We start from the raw sequence: 20,152 nt of genomic DNA, 5'->3' as shown, positions 1-20,152 counted from the left end.
AATAATTGTTAACAAGTAGTTGAGGGTTTTTATTATATAGTTATGTTATTTTCTCTAAGGAAAATGTAAACAAACGCAGGTATTAATGAAAGAGGGGGGTTAATTTTTTCTCAAACGCGCACACAAAATATTTCAAATAACAGCTTTGTCAATTGCGTAACTACGTTGATCAATAAAGCATTGTTAGTCTGAATACAATACACAAGGGGCAATACATTTTTATGCTTGTTTCTCCGAAAGTAAAGAAAAGACCCCATTAGGATTCAAGATTATAGAAACGAAACTAGAGACGAGCTCGTTGCAAGCAACGATTAGGTCTTCCGTCGTAGCTGCGTCATACTTGTGACGTAATATAAAAATTGATACCTGACCATGGTGCAATATTAGATGTATAAACACTGTGTAAAAGAAACAAAGTACATGTATATAAGCAAATACAGATCTTTAAAAGTTGTCTGAAGTTTGATTCGCCGCATGTTGTTTTTTTGCATGTGCATTTTATTTTGAGAAACTTATCGAATCATCATAATTGACTCAATATACACAGAATATGGACGACGATTATAATCACACAGTGGGTATGCCCGGTATGAACGTAAAAAGACCAAACATTTTACTCGCATTTTTTATCGAAAGCAAGGGCCAATGAATCTTTTAGAATGTATGCGGAGATCCTGGAAATTTTACAGGGGGTTCTGAAGAATAATTTTGTTTTTTGAGGGGGGGGGGGAGGGGGCATGCGCAGATAAGAAAAATTTTCCTGGGGTGGGGGTTGAGTGTCTGACGGTTATTTGAGTTTGCCTGGGGATGTCCGAGGCATATTTTTGTAATTTTATATTGTACATGTAATGGAAAGAAATTTTGCGGGGGTTGGGGTGGGGTCTGGAACCCTCACCCTACTCTTCTTGATTCGCGCATGGGGAAGGCCGATGCCGGTAATTTGACGGTAATTTTAACCATTCTTATTTAATTAATCATTTTCAAAATTATCGGAATTCCAATATTACCTTTAAACGCAGTTAAAACTTAAAATACGAACCATTTAGTCTTGGTGAGTATTCGGCCAACATGCGTCCGCGTACGAAAGAAATGGCAATATTCAAGAAATTTGGATGGACGATCTGGGTCCTAGGTCGTCCATCCGATTCTTTTTCAGACTAAGAGCTACAGAACTGCACTTAGAGAATATCAAACTGATTATGTTTATTTATTTTGTCTCAAAGAATCAGTTTTTTAAATAAAGTTTTATCTTAAAAAAAAAGAAATCGGGCACAATTTTCAATGTTAGCATTTTACAATTTAAAGGTCTAATCAAATTTTGAATGAAGTTTCAAGATACTACTCTTCGTTGTTTTATACGAAATATTGCGTGGAAAAAAGATTTACATCGCATATATATTATAGAACTAATTTCTTCTCTTTTTTATTTACATCAAAATAAATCCAAGAAAAAATCTAAATATTTTTTTTTCCTTTATATGTGTTAATGAAAACGTTGATCAGCAAGGGCCGGTTCTATGTCGTGCAAGCACCTACTTAATAGATTGTTACACGGATCTACCACGATGACAAATATCGAAAAGGCAATATTGTGGGTGAAGGATGAAAGTGTAGTTTGTTTTTTAGGTTTATTTTTGATAATTTATTTATCTGGATCAATTTGGTCTGTTGGTTTGTTTTGTTTATTGAAAAGGGGAATAAAGAAAATGAGTAATTTCCGATATGAAGTCAAGCATATATTTTCATATTATCATTGACTTAAAACATGTTGGAAAAAAGAAATATTGCATCAAGCAGTTAGTTATTATGCGCAGATTATGCATTCCTCTATGGTTTTCACAATTGCATGTATCAGTTACTACACGTATTTGCTTACGGAGAAATAAATCTCCAAAGAGATGATATAGTTATCAGTTAAGTTCCAGATTGTCTTCTGCACATGCAAGCACGTGTGTAATCCTGATTTAAAAATAGGTATAATGTCCGGGGAGGGGGGGGGGTCATCGCAACAAAACTGTGTATAAGCTTACTAGAGTGTACATTGTTAATTAATAATTGATGTTGAATTGTTATTAACAAACAAAATCATAAATTTATAATAACAAACACTAAAATGCCAGGGAGTTCTGCTGGACGCGATTTCATTTGTCTTCAATTAATAGGGTGTAGGGATGCCCGCCTACTTAATACATATGCTCACGCGTCAACAGATTAAAAATGACTGTATTTTGGATTTATAAATCGCTCTAAAACATTCGATCTGATATATCGTTGTTAACAATTCAAAACTTTGAACGATTAAATTTGTTTTTATACCTAGTACCCCGACCCTCACGGAAAAATCCATTCAGATCAATGGAAATTTCATTTACAAGACTCCGCGCCAGAATCAGGATGTCTCATTCATTAATTTTTTCGTAGTTATAGTGGACGAGTCCAAAATAGGAATTTTGAGACACATCATACAATGTGAACATATGCCATGAATGCAGTTTACTTTGCGTCTATTTTCTTATTTGAGAGTCCTTTTTATCATGTTTATCATGGCTTGAAAATGACGGAAGGCCCTTGAATGTTGTTATCTTTATGCAGGCACGTAGCATCCTTTTTGAAAGTGGGGGGGGGGGGGGGGGCAGACTCATCCAAAAAATCTTGACAAGCCAAAAAAAAAAAAAAAACTCCCAATTTCAATCCTTATTTCCTTATTTTTATATAAATTTTTTACATCCTTGATAATTCAATTTTTTATAAGCAAATTTTAAAAAAATTAGTTGCTGTGAGAAAAAGTGGGGGGGGGGGGGGGGGGGACCCACAAGCTTGAATTAATAATTGCCTGAGGATGCATCTTTAATGTGTCAACATTTATATTCATAATTGATGAAAACGTTATATGGGATGTAATAAGCACAATGAGCAAGAGTGTTCAATTAAAAGGGCATTTCACATTGCACGTGTGTAATCCTGATTTAAAAATAGATTGCCATATTTGAAAGGTCAAAAAAAAAAGGGGGAGGTGTCATCGCAAGATGATACACATTGTCTAAGTAGTACAATGTAAGTAATAGTTGGTGTTGGATTATCATCATTAACAAAGAATCATCAGTTTGGATTAATTAAAACAAATATAAATTCATATAATTGGAATATTTACTGGAGGGGCTACGTACAAGTAATTCGCCGAAGTGGGGTACGTGTGACCCGATTTTCGATCAATTGGGCGATTTCATTCATCTGGAAAAGGGTTTCACCCGCGTGTACAAATGTAAATGTACATCTAACAATTGCTAGTCAATTAAGTGTGTATGTTAATTCGATAGATTTCTTCTAAAACATTCAATCCAAAGTATAATATATGTAGTTATTAGTTGACACCCTCCCAGTGGATCTATGCCGATGGATCTATCTGAGATCTCAGCTGTTGCGTGAATGGTAAAGAAAGACTTCGCGCCATAATACGTCTCATTCATAATTTTGGCTCGCCGATTAGTGGGCGAGTCCAAGTTAGGCCAGAGCACATGATGTGTAGATGGTCTTACCCACTCTATTTTCTTAACTGGTCATATAATAAATAGAGATATCATGGATCTTTCACTTTTGTCGGAGCATGTAATAAATGGAACCAAAAAATAAAGTAATTCTAATTGAATTAAATTGAAGTTAAAATGTAAATACCCCCTCCCACCTACGGATTAGGATTTTCAAAATTCCCCATTTTTTAAATTCCTTGTCAAGATTTTTTTTTGATGAAGCTGCCCACCTAACCCCCCCCCCACACACACACACTTTCAAATAACGATGCTACATGTACGTGTTTGAATATCCTTTCCTATATGGTTAGAAATAACAAAATGTCTTTGATTTTGCATCTAATATATAACAAATTCAATTTTCAATTTGACTGTTTGAGATTATTCGATACATGTACATTCCTAAAATGATTTAAAATAATGAAATGATTTAATTTCCAGTGATATACAGGTACATGCACTCGATCGAAGAAAAAGATTGAAATTGCTTCTAAACTCTGCACGTTCAGTTTAATAATTTATGATCCGCAGCGAAAATTAAATTTCATTTCTTATAAGATTGTCTAATTGATACATGCATGCTTCCATTGAATAAATTTGGGTAGTCAGGCAAGCTTTTTGGAAAGCTATTGCTATGAAAAATTTCGGATGGTACTCAATTTTTCCAGAAGGAGAGCTACATGTATGCAGCTAAGATAACTAATGATGCTTCCGATGAAATACTTTGTTTAGTAATGCAAGGTTTTAAGAGAGCAATACTTATTTGTTTAAAAAATAACACCCTAATACTTCGCATTTCATTCGCTGTTTGTAGAACAAGCAGAACCAGTATCAGTTCGATCCCTATCGTATGTACATTGTTCGAATTTAATAGCCCTTGCATTGGATTGCTTTGCATGTACAAAATATCTTTTAAAAATTCAACACTGAAAGTGTTTATCTATATGGCTATTAATCTATATGTACATGTACACATAGCGTACACATGTGATTCAAAATACCCCAAACGGAAAAATTAACTTATTGAGTCTACATTTTATAGAATTTGCAAAAAATACATTGCGGGTCTGAATGTTTGTTAATGTGTCAATCTATCAATATACAGTTTGTTAATTATTTTCGATTGCTAAGGCTACATCGTTTTTGATGAACATTGAACAACATTTTTTCCATGCCATTATTTCCACGGAAGATAGCGAGTACAATTATAAAGCACAATTTATTTAATTATCTCTTTAATATTGTGTACTAGTATGTAATAAATTATTTATAAATTGCTGCCGAAGGTTGTTTGGTATTTTCGTTTGTAGATGCATTGCAAGTAAAAAACGTGAAACGCGGGGCAAGTCATAATTAATACATGTATCCCTAATAACCGTTACTTAAAAATAGCGGCTTTGGATTCAAATATTATCGTATACGAATATTAAGTTCACTTTTTAAAATCATCTCCACGATGATAATATTATATCCATCGGAAATCAGTATTTCGTTTTGCTTTAAAAGAAATGTTCTATCGGGAGCAATCCCGCGTTCGTTTAAATTGCCAGCGTACATTTGTCATGTCAGTAATACACATTGTGCTTTATATGACGGCCGTGTATACGTACTGTAGAAAAGTTGAGTTTAATTACCATGCATTCGAACCATTTAATTAACACATCTCCCAGTACTGAAACAATTCAAAATGTCTCTGTTACAGTAACACAGTGGGGCGTTAAACATGTGTACGTCCAGCTCTACAAGCATATGCACTGTCGTCAAGGCGACGGCCTGAATACAGCTAGCGACTCTTCTATCGATCGGTTACCTGAGTCTCGTAATGCATCTAAATATAGAAAGGGGCACAGTTATGAAACAAACAACAAAAATAAGGTCAAAGACGTTCATCTTTATGAAATGAATATGTACATATGAATAAAAACATTTGGGAATTTTATGTAGAATTATTTTTGCGCGCTGCATGTATCAGTTAGTGCATTACAAAAAGTCCTTTCATAACCTCCTAAACGTGCGCACCCCCACAAAAATGGACCGAACTGACAACAATTGTTTCTGCAAATACTGGCTATAAATTACGAAAACATTAAATTGAATACCACGGAAGGATTCAAAATTAATTTCTTTACAACTTTGCTTCAATAATGCATTAGAAATTTTTATTCCTTTACAAGTTATTGACAAGAAACTTTTGACGCATCTAACTCCTTAATTATAGGGGCCAGCCCCTTTTTCTGTATACCGAATGAAAGGTCTTGGTAAGACCAAGATCTTTTAAAATACATGTTATAACAAATTTTTATCAGGTAGGAAACTAACACGGAAAATACGCGAATTTTTTTGAATTTTTTTCTTGCCTTTGTTTCAACATCTATACCACCCCTTTTATTTGCATTTAAATAATAAATAAAATATATCTCGCACAAATTCAATGTATTAGCTTCCAAACCAGCCCATCTTTGAGACTCTGCCAGCCATCGTTATAGCTAAACCCCCCTGGACAAAAGAAGTCGTTAAATTTTACTAAAAGGGGAATAACTCAAAACCGAATGGGGATTTTCCTCAACTAAAATATGCAACGACAACATCACGCGGCATGTTATCAGTCCTGAAAATTTCAAAACAATCGGTGAACAAACGAGCGAGATATTAAGGATCAAAGTTGGCGTCTAGAAGAAAAAAAAAAATAATAAGAAATTTGAAATTTTTTCAGAATAATAGTAAGGTCTTCCGTTGGAAACGGAAGACCTTAATAAAAACAAACGCCTTTTCATAAATTATTCTTTTCACAAAAGTCACTTGACAGCAACATTATGTCATCCTCCAAAACTTTAAAGCCCATACTTTTGAAAAAAAAAGACGCTTTCATAGTTTGTGTATGAAAAATGACATTAAACCCCGTTGTGAGTGGTTACTTGGACTTTGAAAAAAGTGATAAAAAAGTCAGCGATCAACTAATTAATTCCAATAAATATGAAACATGTTGCATTTAATCAGTTAATTTTTATCTGTAAATAATGGCCGTAAAAATCGAATTCTTTTCAAGTTTAATGGTCTGTTCCAGGGTCCTACATGAACCCTGATGAAAGATGAGTATTAAAGTTGAAATGAAATCCTAGATATTAATCAATCTCTTGACATGTGTGTTCGTTCCCGAAATCGTTTCAAAGTCTTAGAGTTAACGCTGTTTAAAAGGACCTTCATCTACAACCATATGTTAGTAGAGGTAATATCCCTTTCCTGTAGAGGGACTCTCGATTGTAACCTGACATGATTATGTCCAATAAGTATATTTCATTAGATTGGGTTGAGTAGATTATTTGATGGAGACAAAAAAAAATCAATATATTTAGATAAATAGTTATTTGTATAAAGATATTAGATGTGTGAAAATTTTAACGATATTTGTTAATTTTTTCAACTTTATCTTTTAAATAAATTTAAAATACATTTTTGATAAATATATTTATGTCGACATTATCTATGCTTAGCATGGAATCTTGCAACAGATTGCACGTCTTGCAAGACGTTTTGTATCTAAAAAGTTTTGGCAAGAACAAGCAAAATTTGTTTTAACTAGATACATCGGAGATATTTTAGAAATGCCAAATATGTATTAAGCAATTTCAACGACATTTATGTATACCTTTGCTTATTCAACAAGTTTTTAAAACGTTATTTTGCTCACTAGTTCTTCTTCATTATATTCATCATGATTTTTATGCAAACCTCTTATCTATAAAACACTTTTGTAAGAAAAAGCGTATGGCTGGGGTGATAGACCTTTTATTACATGCTGTCACAATAGCCAAAATTGACCTTATTGTAAGTATATAGCGTTTCCCTGTGTTCTTGTTGCAACTTGTTATTAACCGCCTTTTTTCTCATAAGAGGTTTGTGCTAAACATATTATTTACAAATTCGTCTGTAGTTTTAGCACGAGTTTCATATCTGAATATCCTTAAAAGTGTTATGCAGATTTTAAGTAATATATCTTATGTTGAAAATTTATCGTATCGTTTGGTTGCATGGTTTAAAGTTTTTAAAAATGAAATTTAGTGGCTAGTAAATTTCCACATAGGCTTTATGAGTTTGACTTACATCGTGCAGCCTACAAACTAAGTGAATACAATCCACCGAGAGAATTAGTATGTTGACAATGGTTTTCTCGGGGGGGGGGGGGGGGTGAATTTCAACTGTTACCCTCCCAAACAGGCACTATTTATATAATGTAGATGAAAAGCAAGTACATTTGAATTTACCAGGTGACAGTTATAAGACTTCATGCATTGGTTCATAGACAAATGATCGATCACCATCCAAAGGAAGAAAGACACGTACATGAAATAACATCCTTACTTAAAAATTACATTAACTTATTGAAACAAGTATGGAACCAGGTTTACAAAGCTTCACAAGTATTAATAAAAGTGTTTCCTAAAACGATATTATCCTAAATGTTATGGGCAATAATTTGGTAAACCAGCAAATAAATGCCTTTAGTTATACAAATGTAAATGTCACAGGTGAAATCTTAAGGTAGCTTAATGACATTTATCTAAGATTTAAGCTTTTCACGACTGGCCCATGAACCCAAGTTTAATTTTTCTTCATACTTTGCAAGAGGCATTTAGCTTGAAATATATGCGTCTCATCTTGGCATTCTTACTAAGATGAAAAAAATCATTTATCTCCAAATCGAAATAAATAATTAACTGATAGGAGGATATAAAAGTGGAAATTGCCAATTTCATGCTTACATGAAAGAAAGTTTTAAATTATTCTTTAGCCTATGTATGAATTTTTTTCTGTTCATTTTTGTTTGTTCTTTATTCATTTTGAACCTGATTTGCATACATATTGACAACGTTTTAATACAAAGCTTTTGATAATGCAGTTTATGTAATCATTATATGTAATTGCATTACGGAACAGATGTTGTAACACAACCATTGTTTACGGCAATGTGTTTCTTTTTCAATAGAAGCTGCTGCTCATTTTGTCCTAAATTGTCAATGTAAACTTACATACATGTATCTTTAATTTTTGGACTGAGAAACATGAAACATTTCAAAATAATATTACTGATGATTGATATATCAATGAGTAACATGGCTCAGCAATGGTATGAAATGAGAACAAAACCTCCCTTTTTTGTTGCTAATTGTACGGAGAGATACGTAGTTAGTCTCTTACTGTGTGCAGCAATTGGAAGAGAAGCAAAGGATGTTACCTTTTTCTTTAACGGTGATAATAACCACTGTCGATGGAATTGTACATTCGTTTACAGTACTGGTGTGACCAATGGAAATGTCGAGTGGTGGAAATACGGTAAGAAATTAATTGCATTACAATGAGTGTCTTGAGAACCAATTAAATGTATTATCTGCACAGTCTGATCTACGGATCTGACATAAGGAATCTATGCAGTAAAAATAAGCAATTAGATCTTATTAAGATTTTTACATTTGATTTCTAAAGCTTTGAACTGTTTTTTAAGAAGGATATTTATATACTCAATTAGTTTATATTTTTTGTCATATTTTTATGATAGCGCGGACTAATATTAACTCAACAGTGTGCTACTTGCAACCAAAAATTATTTCCAATTTCAATTGTAAAATATAAAAAGAATTGTTAAAATAATTTGGTTTATACTTACTTCTATGAACAAACAATCTGTTTTAGATATGATTTATCAATCCATAGAAATTTTAATGTATCATTCTACCTTAAAATCAAAGTCACGTTGTTTGGTCTTTTATCCATTCGTGTATTTAACAGGAAAAGTCAAATGTGTTTCTATGTTATATTTTTTCAACGAATAAAATTTAATTTCAAAACATACCATATATTTATATATATAAAAAAGACTTTGATTTTTATCTGTTCAAATTTTATATTTGCACTTTAGTTTGTGTTAATGATTCATACTTCATAGAAAAATTGTATACTTTTTTTTATGTATCTTATTAGAGTTGGAATGGAAGAAGAATGCAGCATTTCAAAAACTAGTTGATAGCTCGTCAGTATACTATAATTATTACGAGAATTGGTCTCCACAATATACTACTGATGGTTTGATTCCAAATGGAGGAATACATATATTTCATTCAGAATATGAAACTGCTCCATGGATCAGGGTTGATTTGCAACAGGCATTAGCAATATCCTTTTTGCGAGTATATATGAGGAGAGATGGTGGCGGTACATTGTTTATTACCACTTTTCACTAAAATATTGCTATGAATGATTATCATAACGTTGGGACTCATTTAAGGGTTCATTGTACAATATTTTCTTCCGTATTTTAAAAACTGTATGGGTCATTTTTAAAAAAAATATTACAGATTTAGTGTCAGTAAAATTTTTATGCAAAAATTGTTATGCAAAATTTTTTTTGCATAACATGTCTGGATATTTTGTTTGGGAAAAAAATTCCTGCGCACATTGCGAGAGTTACAGTCATCAATTGATACTATAGAATACAACTCTAAGACGTTTTTCTAAAAGATCTTTTTTATCATGAACAGGTGAAAGATTCCATAACGTTGCTGTTGAAGTGACCAATAGTAGCCAATACATACAGCGCGGGTTTTACAAAGGACCATCAAAGACCCTTGGAGTAGTTGAGATTTTGTGTGAACAACCAGCTGTAGGCCAATACGTCCGCTTGCGTATTATCAAAGGCTCTGTAAATATCATAAATATTCCAGAACTTGAAATTTACACTAAATAAATTTCTATGCCCAATATCAACGTGTTTTTAAAAAATGTGAATATCGTTAATATACAACGATGTACATGTATCCACAACTGTTTTATTAAGCATGTTTTTACGATAGATCATTATGGTTGTTGTAATTCCTTATCATTTAAGTTTGTCACAATCATATGCAAACATTTCTTTCCTTGGAATTTAGTTTACAAGACGTTATTTTAAAGTTTATTGAATTAAAAATTCATAAACTATAATGATATTTTATTGTAATTTTCATAACATGTAATTTTGTTAGGTTTCATTCTAAGTCAGTTTTAAATTTATTTTATAGCTATATCTAGAGACATTAAGAATTCTAAAGCAGGTTCATGCATTGAAGCATTTCTTTTCTTTTCTCTCTAATATTTTAGAATGCAATGTGACATTTTTAATAAAATATTTAAAATTTAATGCATTTGTTCTGAGGAAGATAAAAGCCATCTGATACTATATATGGTATGGATATGAATTCAATACTGTAACCTTGTAAATTCAATGAATTAACCATAAATTATACTGCATAAACATTCATACAGTCACGTTTTATATTATTGAGAATATTATAGGGAAAAGAAAATATCAAAATTGATAAGCTTGTTTTTGTATGTGCAATTGCTTTGAAACATTGATGCATTCTATATTGTTGCTAAAGATCAATGTACATATGTTTTTTTAATTTGTCCATGGGTATTTACGTTTGGTGAAATTGAAGGACTATTCCCTTTTTAAAGAAATTAATTAGAAAAAAAAAAAAAAAAGGATATATGGTATTCAGATTACATAGATTTGAGTTTGATCAAATCATGATCCCCGGGGGTAGAATGGGGTCAGAATATGTGGTCAAATTAAAAAAAAGGCTTACAAGGGTAGATTTTTATTAATCTTTTTCTTTTTTAAAAACCATTATCCTAGAAAAATTGAAACCTATGTGGAAGCATCCACAGACGTGTAGATTTAATTTTGTTTAAATCATGATCCCTTGCAATTGGATGGGGTAAGTCTCAATGCCACAGTTTAGCATAAAATACAGAATCAGTCAAAATCTTAATCCTTATTAAGGAATCAATGTTAAAATAATTTTTTTTTAATCTGCTTAATTGTATTTTTTCCCATTATTGATTTATTAAAGCTGTTTTTGTTCAGATTTATGCCAGTTTGCTTTTAATGGTCAGGTGAATTATGTAGCCTCTGACCTCTAGTTGTTGATATAAAATTTTTATAAAACCACAAAGTGTTTGCCTCTATATATTGAGTAAAGAGGCCACATTCTAGATAAATTTTGTCCAATGTCAAGAGAGAGAGAGAGAGCGAGAGAGAGAGAGAGAGAGAGAGAGAGAGAGAGATGGGGAGAGAGAGAGAGAGAGGGAGAGAGAAAGAAAAGTAAGACGGCACCTAAATCTCAGGAAATATTTAGAAAAGAACATGCATCCAAAAATTGTTCACTATAAATATATACATTTTCAATGCATGCATGAGGATGAATCATGAAGAGAGTTTCATAAAACAGGGTTAGTCTTAATACATTTATTTTATGACATTTGTTCGGAATACCTCATTTATAGATATTTGACACGCAAGCTTGTTTCTGTAATAACAGTTATTATAATACAATGGGGTAGACTTTATCACAGAAACAAGTGCCTATGGTGGCGGTGGTTGCTTCTGATTTGACCATGTTTAACCGTTTCATAGCATAGGTTGGACTTATATTGCAAAAATAAGCGCGTGTGGCCATCTTTCTGTTGACCACCGTTCACTTTTGTAAAATTTCGGTTTATTTCCGTTAGTTAATTAACTGATAAGAGAACATAACATTATAATAACATTCTATATATGAGGAACCATTGGCGATTGGACAGACTACGAAGATGCATGAAATAACAATGAATTATTTTTTGAAAAGCGGCGATGTGCACATTTTTTCTTACCCTTTCGCCTTTGTTGCCAGAGAGCGATTTTAAGACAAGGCGAATTCAAATATTCCTTATTTTATATCCTGAACCATAATATTGTCAGTGCGAATTGAAGATTGGGCGAAACTGTATGCAAGTGAAGAAAATAATCATTCATACAGTAGAAATAAAACTTTTAAAACAGCGGACATGTTGTCACATCTGTGCCAACGTAGCTCTTTTTAGGCTTGACATTGAACAACCTAAAAACTACACTCTTCATCATTATTCATTAAGAGAAACTTCAATTATTGTGGAATTATTAAATTTTGCGGTGGCTCAATTTCATGGAATTTTTTTTGGTACCTCTCATCCACGAATTAACATCCTCCACAAATTAATAAAAAAGAGATATAGAGTCATATTTCCTAATGTAGGGAATAAATTAACACACAAAATTATGTCTATAAGAGGTAGTAAAATTTAAGCAATCAACGAAAATTAGCCCCCATATATTTTTTAAGGATTCCACAGTAATTCTTAATTCTAAATTTTTACTTGACATTCATTTAAAAGCGACAAGTATAAAAATAATAAAGCCACCATGATTTAAAAATAAATTTTGAAAACGTTTTCAATTCTTGTCATATTGAAATCGACAAAGACATTGATTTCTTTTACAAACTTCATAAAAAAATATGCTTTCACATTATTATTAATTATATTTATATACTTCGATTGTATGACAAATGTCGCTGTATTGATTGATTCAAGTGAATAGGTACGGAGATTAAATAAAAAAGATTTGTCATGACGAATCAAATGTGTCATTACAAATTCATTATAATATATAAAATGCTAAATTCCAAATTGCCCTCTGTATATGCATCCTTAGATCAATGCAATTGTAGTTTGGGGCGTGTCGACAAGCATTGTATCTTAACGAGAATAGATGGGTTGGTGGGGAATTTGAACAACTGCTGCCTTTAATTTATTGAGTTTTCTGTCATTCAAAGCGGACCAAATTTCCTGGGAATTTGCAAATGGCGCCATAATGCATGATCTTGCTATATCCGGGAACATCTATAGAAATGGACTTTTTTAAAATATAATTTATTTCTTTATGAAATAAATTGCATACCAACTCACACGCTCGCCTGCATATTTTAAGTAATAAACTCTATGTATAGATGCACTTTAATAGCGCTATGCAGTGGTTACTTGCTTGAAACAAAAACCCAATAAAAACAAATAACAACCAAAAAAGTAAAGAAAATGAAAACATAGCTGTAAAGTTAATAATACAAAAGAGGAAAAAACAAAACATAAAACAAACAAGTAACAGAGAGAAAATTATCAGTCAAATATTTCTTTCCAATTATCCCCCTGTTTTTCAAATTTATGCACTTTAGAACTATAGGAATGGACTTAATATGTAATATCAGGATATCTTTGATACATTTAAAATTTAAAATTTAAGAATTACAAGTACCGATTGGGAATAGAATGCTTTACGGGTCATGAGGTTTAGGCGTGGATTTTAACTTATTCGAAGTTATAAATAGAAGGATACATGTATCATATCTGAATGGTGGAGTGTGAGTTTCAGTATTACTTACACTACACGTTGCTACTTTTTTTAAATGTTATATCTATATTTAGATGGAGAAGGGCATTCTCAAATGTTTGAAATTAACGTGAATTTGAGAAGGAGGCACATGACATATAAACATCAGACAAAGTAGTACAAGGGATTAAACTTTGAAATAAAAAACTATAGGATACGCCCCTGTTTGCAATTACTTCCCGCCATAAGGCATTTATTTGTGTGTTGTGTTTGTTTTTGAAGTGGTGCTTTCTCCAACACTCAAAGACACTTCTTTATTTGTTTTTTTGCCATGGAATTTTTTTCAAGTAAACCTTCATCACAAGTGCACTATTTTAAATTTAGTGAATAGCGGAAGCAATTGCAAGCAGAACAAACCTTCTCAACTATTTTTTGTTATTTTTTTTCTATAACTGGTACATATACCCTTTCAATCAACACTGAACATATATCAGTAATATTTCAATATTTTAAGTGGATTCAGTTTTTACATGGTTGTCAATTGAAAAGTATTACTAATGAATCAAATAGTTTTGTGGAGGCTTATTTTTGTGAATTCCGCATTTTTTACATATACATGTATGTAAGGATGTAATTTCTTGGATGTATCGGTGTTTAGTTTAAGTCGAAAAACTAACCCTTCAATCATTACTTTTCGTCAAGGATGTAAATTTGTGGGTGGGCTACCAACGAATACCACGTGTGCAAAAAAAAAACAACGACTGCATCCTAACAGCCAGACATGTCTTAAACTTATTAGAACCCGACACTCCTAATGAAGCATTTGGTCAATTGCTTGTGTGTCATAGTTAGTTAAGAGTGTTTTGGCGGTATTAATAGCACGTCATTTTTTAATTGTAATAAGGCCCGCCTTGTCAGGAGTTCACCTTATGTATAAACCAATTAGTCTTTTTGAACTTCATTTGGTTTTCATTTGGATCTAATGTTTAGATCACCTATATTTTTGTGTTTACTGTATGCAACCATTGGAGGTGTTGTGAATAATGTTTTGCATACTTCGTCATGTTGTATGTTATCCCAGTATTTCATAAGTCGTTTCCTTAACCCTTTAATACATGGTTTAATTTGGTCACCAAAAACGTTCGGTACAGCCTTTTTAGTGTTTTTCTTCTTTTGTTTATTGAGAAGATCCATTCTATTTGCAGAAAGAGTTTCTTGCATAATAGGTTCAATTTCTGATTGTTTGTAACCTATATTTTCGAGATGAGAATTGAAAATATTTAGTAATACAGCTTGATCGTTAGTATTTTTCAGATGTCTGGTACATTCTCCTTTAATTAGGCCCTCGAAGACTGTGGAGCTATGAGCACTTTTTCTGTGCAGGTATTGTAAGCTGTTAGTAGGTTTGATATATGAGCGAATGTCTAATCGCTGGCTATCTGAGAATGTTGTTCCTTTGTATATGGTTGTGTCTAAGAAATTGACACTGGTGTGAGATAATTCATAAGTAAAGTTCAGATATTTATGACAATAGTTCCCTATGTCAAAAAATTCTTTAATTTCATCTGGGCTTCCATTAAATAGAATAAAGCTGTCATCTCTATATCTGCCGTGATAGATAAGTTTGTCGGTATGTTGAAATTTAGATATTACATCATCAGTGATATCTTTCAAACGTATATCTGTAATTTCTGGTGACGGGCGTGCCGTCATCGCCGCGCCCATAATTTGTTTGTAATAGTTTCCGTTAAACTCGAAAAAATTATTTTCAAGTATGCATCTAAGAAAAAAGATTAGACCAGAACTGCAATGTCGAGGTAATTCTAAACTAGAATTGTCTGCTAAATATGCTTTCTGGACAGAATGAAGTAATTCATCAAATTCCATGTTGGTGTACATGCTGGTCACGTCGTCAGTAACCAAGATGACATTTTCAGGTACAATCAGAGATTCCATTTTTGTATAAAATCAGGTAGCAAGGGACAGTTTCGAATAAAGTAAATATTTTTGTAAAATTGAGAATTGCTGTACTTGAAGGCTTATGAGTGTTGCTAAAATTCATGAAATGATTTTTAATGATTATCATTAGTTAGAGGGGTGTCTCTTGTTGAAATTGATATGCAATATGTAGGCCCCTTATGTTAGGTACATGAGAATCAGAAGTAAAATGCGAAACCTGCGGCTCTGACTGTTGTGCTGACTTTACACAGTGAAATTGCAAGTTACAGACGGGAGGTAAAATAACACAAAAAGTAGGTGGATGGGACATTGTAAACTAAACACCGGTAAGTTTCTGGCATGTGATAGTGCAACATGCACGCGGTGCGGAAGGTCAACCCTCTGCAGGGAATTAGCTGGGGGAGGTCTAAAAAGCTGAAAAATCATGAAAAATTAGCAAAATATGAAAGGGTCAAAATCTCATAAAAACCAGTATGCAGAGAATTTTACAGGTTTTGACTAGTAATTTTCTTCAGAAATTGGTGATTGGCTTTATAAAGAGTGAATTAAAGGTATTTGTGCTGAATGGAAACTGAGGAAATTCTAGTTACAGAGTTCCGAAGACATGCATCCCTTGGCTACAATGAACCGTATAAAAAAAACTGTCCCCTGCCACCTCAGACGCGTCTTTGATGTAAGAATTCTGTTTCTGAACAATGGACACAAGGAAATGATCACAGTAGTGACCTATATTTTCCGTTGGTGTGCCGCATTGAGAGATAATTGGTCGACCAGGTGGAATTTTTCGGAGGCTGCATTGGCCTTTTAAAAAAGTACCAAGCACTTGTTTGTTTATTTTATGTATTTTAGTGAGCAAATACAGACTCCAACATTTCAAATTGACATTTTTATTTGTGCTTAAAAACCGATAGGTTTTCTTGTCTAAAGTTTGGTTTTGATACATTTCCAAAACTTTAGATTGGATGCTCTGATGTAGAGCTTCTAAATAAGGTTTTTCTATCTGGACATAATAGGCTGTCTTATATCTTCTGAGATATGTTGATCTTTATCCATTACAACTATTGTGTTGCTTTTGTCCGCCTTTTTAATTAGAATCCCAAGATTGTTTGTTAATGAGACAAATGCTTCCCTCTTATGTTTAGTGAGATTGTCTTCAAAACGATGTTAGTTCGAGTTAAGTCTTATCGATATACTTTTCTAATGTATCACATGTGTGCTCTGGTTTGTAACCTGAGCGCTGTCTAAAGGGATGCAGTAAGTTTCTATTGGAATTGCTGAACATATATTTGCATCTTAATTTTCGTGCAAATTCGTCAAAATCTCTTAGTACAATGTTTTTGGCATTGCACGACTTAGGACTTGGTATAAATTTTAGTCCTTTACTTAGAAGAGATTGCTCAGCACATGTCAAACAATGTTTTGACAAAATTAAAACTTGCATCCCAGTTTTCTTTAAATTCTTTAGCTGCAAGTTACGAGCAGAGATAGATCATACTCGAAAAAAAATGAAGTTATTACAATTCAAAAATGACATGTGCTATTAATACCGCCATAACACTCTTAAATAACTATGACATATAAGCAATTGACCAAATGCTTCATTAAGAGTGTCGGGTTCTAATAAGTTTAAGACATGTCTGGATGTTAGGATGCCGTCGTTTTTTCGCAACTGAGCCACTACGAATTTAAATGATTCCACAGTATATATATAGTAAAAATTCCGTGCAATAAGATATTAAAAATATATAACGGGTGTGACTGCATGTGTGATATTATACTTTACATTTAAGGCGTCACTAAAATAAAATGCTGAATCTTTGTCACAATCAGATTAATGCTCGTCTCATTGTTTTATCAGTTTCTGAAATATTTGAAATTGTAACAATGAAAAAACCCATAGCCAAATTATTCGTTTATAATATATGATTACTTTTTAATTAATTAAATAAAGTAGAGAGCAATATTATCTTTTATGAAATGTTCTTGGCACCATGTTTGCACGATGTAACATGATAAGCTCTTTAATCATAAAAAGGTAGTTTCATTGGTACAAAATACATTGATAATGATGTGTGCCATAGTGCATATATGAATTGTGATTTCAAAAAAAAAATAATATGAGGAAACAATTCTTAAAAAACTTGTCTTTTTTGAAAGTTGATTTTAAAATGACGGGATGGATTTGCTGCAAATCTAGAATTATAAAAACATAAAATCTGATACATTACATTGGATATGGATATAGTTTATTGGATATAAAATGATTTATGCAATATAAGACACTCAAACGCTCAGCTCTAAATGAATTGTGAAAAAAATAATATATAAGGATTACAAGAATAGTTTATACATGCAGTAAAAATGTTAAAATAATCTAAGTTTTTCACATGATAATATAGTTCATTTGAAACCTGTTGATTAAAAAAAAGCACCATTATAAAGTTTGCTGTCACAGACAATTCATATAATACAAATATACTAAGGATCATAGCGACAACAATATTCATTCTTCTCCGTGATTGATCTGTTACGGACAAAGAATTCTGTAATGTTCTTATCTTTTTAACATGCAAAATGGTCATTATAGAACAGACTATTAACAATATAAAAACATTGGCGATGAGATAAATTGTCATCATATATATCAAACCTGCTGTGTCTGCAGTATATTTTAAAATAGCTGTAAATACACCGCAAGATATCCATATTGTGAGTGAACACAAACACATCGCCGTTACAGTGAGATGTTGTCTGCTCTGTAAGGGAAACACTGTGATTAAATATCTGACAACGGACAGAAAACACACATGAGAATAAGAACTCAGAGCACTTGTCGTCATGAGTAATACAATAGGCAACCTATCAATATCGGAAATGTTTGTCATTCTCACAATAGTTGTAAATGTGACTGATAGAAAATCTGCCAAAGCCAACTGACCGATAGCAGCAAATGTCGGTGTGTGGTATTTCGGATCGTATACGATTTTAACTATTGTGGCAAGGTTTCCAATGCATCCAAAAAAAGCAATAGTAAAAATAACGCAGGTGAATGTTATTTGGAAAGTCGTTTTACTATAAAAGAGTTGCAAAGTAAATCCTTTTGAAGTTGAATCATTTCCTAATTCATTATGGGTATTTATGGTCACATTAACATCCATGTTGTCGGTAGCAGTTAGAGTTACACTAATAATTTTGTATTTCTTAATGGACAAATTCGTTACGTAGTTGCGGTTTACACATACCCAAATCACAAACGTTTTATGCATATAACTATCTTCTGTTTTTTTACAGCGATAAACAATCACAAATGCAACATTGGTCCAAGAAAAGGGATATGCCTACCATATATAGGACAAGTAGGCTTTTAAAGTTTAATTCACATCACATGACTATGTATTTGTTTTATAATTTAATTTCCTGGTCTGCTGGTGGCTTATTTACGGATACGTATAACCGCCTCATGTCAATGTATTACATTGTAGAACACGGCATATTTTTAGACTTAAATTTTCAGACATTACTTTTTTTAAATTAAGCAACAATCATTTTTATAAGTGACCATTTTTGGACGGAATTTATACTTATTAACGACCACTCGAAACTTATCATTAAAATTACCAATCTGTTTATCAGACTGTGTAATTTTTAAATATTTTACAAAAATATATTATTCTTTATATGTGTTGAACATTGTTTTCTGAATAAGATATTCACATGACATACGCGTATTGTTTTACTATTTCACCTGTACTGAAAGCTTTTCTTATAGCATTTTGTCTGTCTGTCATAGGCAACGGAGATTTAAAGTTGTAAAAATTAATGATCACGGGGAGATAATCAAGAAATATTGAACATTTTTGAGAAATTTTCAAAATCTTTTCAAGAACCATTTGGCCAGACTGAAACTTGTGTGGAAGCATTCACAGGTAGTGTTTATTTAAAGTTGTAAAAATCATGACCCCCTTGGATAGGGCGGGGTCACAATAAGGGTCGAATTTTTACATAGGAATATATAGAGTAAATCTTTAAAAATCTTCTTCTCAGAAACCATTTGGCCAGGAGAGATAAAACTTGTGTGGAGTCATCTTCATTTAGAGTACATTTTAAGTTGTGAAAATTATGACCCCTAGGAGTAGGGTAGGGACAAAATGGAAGCACCCTGGGGTAATGTAAGATTAAAGATTTCGAAATCATGAGTGGGCCACAATGGGGGAGGGGGTCAAATTTTTACAAAGGAATATATAGAGTAAATCTTTAAAAATCTTCATCTCAGAAACTAATTTGCGAGGAAAGCTGAAACTTGGGTGGAAGCATCCTCAGGTAGTGTTAGTAGTGAAAATCATGACCCTAAGGTGTAGGGTGGGGTCACAGTGAGGGATAGCATTTTTTACATAGGAATATATAAAGTAAATCTTTAAAAATCCTTTTTCAGAAACTAATTAATCAA

The 20,152-nt window shown here is 32.4% G+C and overlaps 2 protein-coding genes across 2 annotated transcripts; one reads left to right on the top strand and one right to left on the bottom strand.

Moving 5' to 3' along the window:
• The first annotated feature begins 8,587 nt into the window (after nt 1-8,587).
• On the top strand, nt 8,588-10,266 carry LOC128158796 (uncharacterized). The gene is made up of 3 exons (XM_052821748.1): nt 8,588-8,858; nt 9,504-9,734; nt 10,061-10,266. Exons 1-3 carry the CDS (start codon nt 8,588-8,590, stop codon nt 10,264-10,266), a joined length of 708 nt encoding a protein of 235 aa, XP_052677708.1.
• Nucleotides 10,267-18,002: 7,736 nt separating this feature from the next.
• On the bottom strand, nt 18,003-18,863 carry LOC128161068 (trace amine-associated receptor 5-like). Its single transcript, XM_052824317.1, has one exon. The coding sequence runs from the start codon at nt 18,861-18,863 to the stop codon at nt 18,003-18,005; it is 861 nt and encodes a 286-aa protein (XP_052680277.1).
• Between the last annotated feature and the right edge of the window lie 1,289 nt (nt 18,864-20,152).

Source organism: Crassostrea angulata, chromosome 8 (assembly GCF_025612915.1).
Source record: "Crassostrea angulata isolate pt1a10 chromosome 8, ASM2561291v2, whole genome shotgun sequence".
Classification (NCBI taxonomy): domain Eukaryota; kingdom Metazoa; phylum Mollusca; class Bivalvia; order Ostreida; family Ostreidae; genus Magallana; species Magallana angulata.
This window is presented reverse-complemented; position numbering and strand designations above follow the sequence as displayed.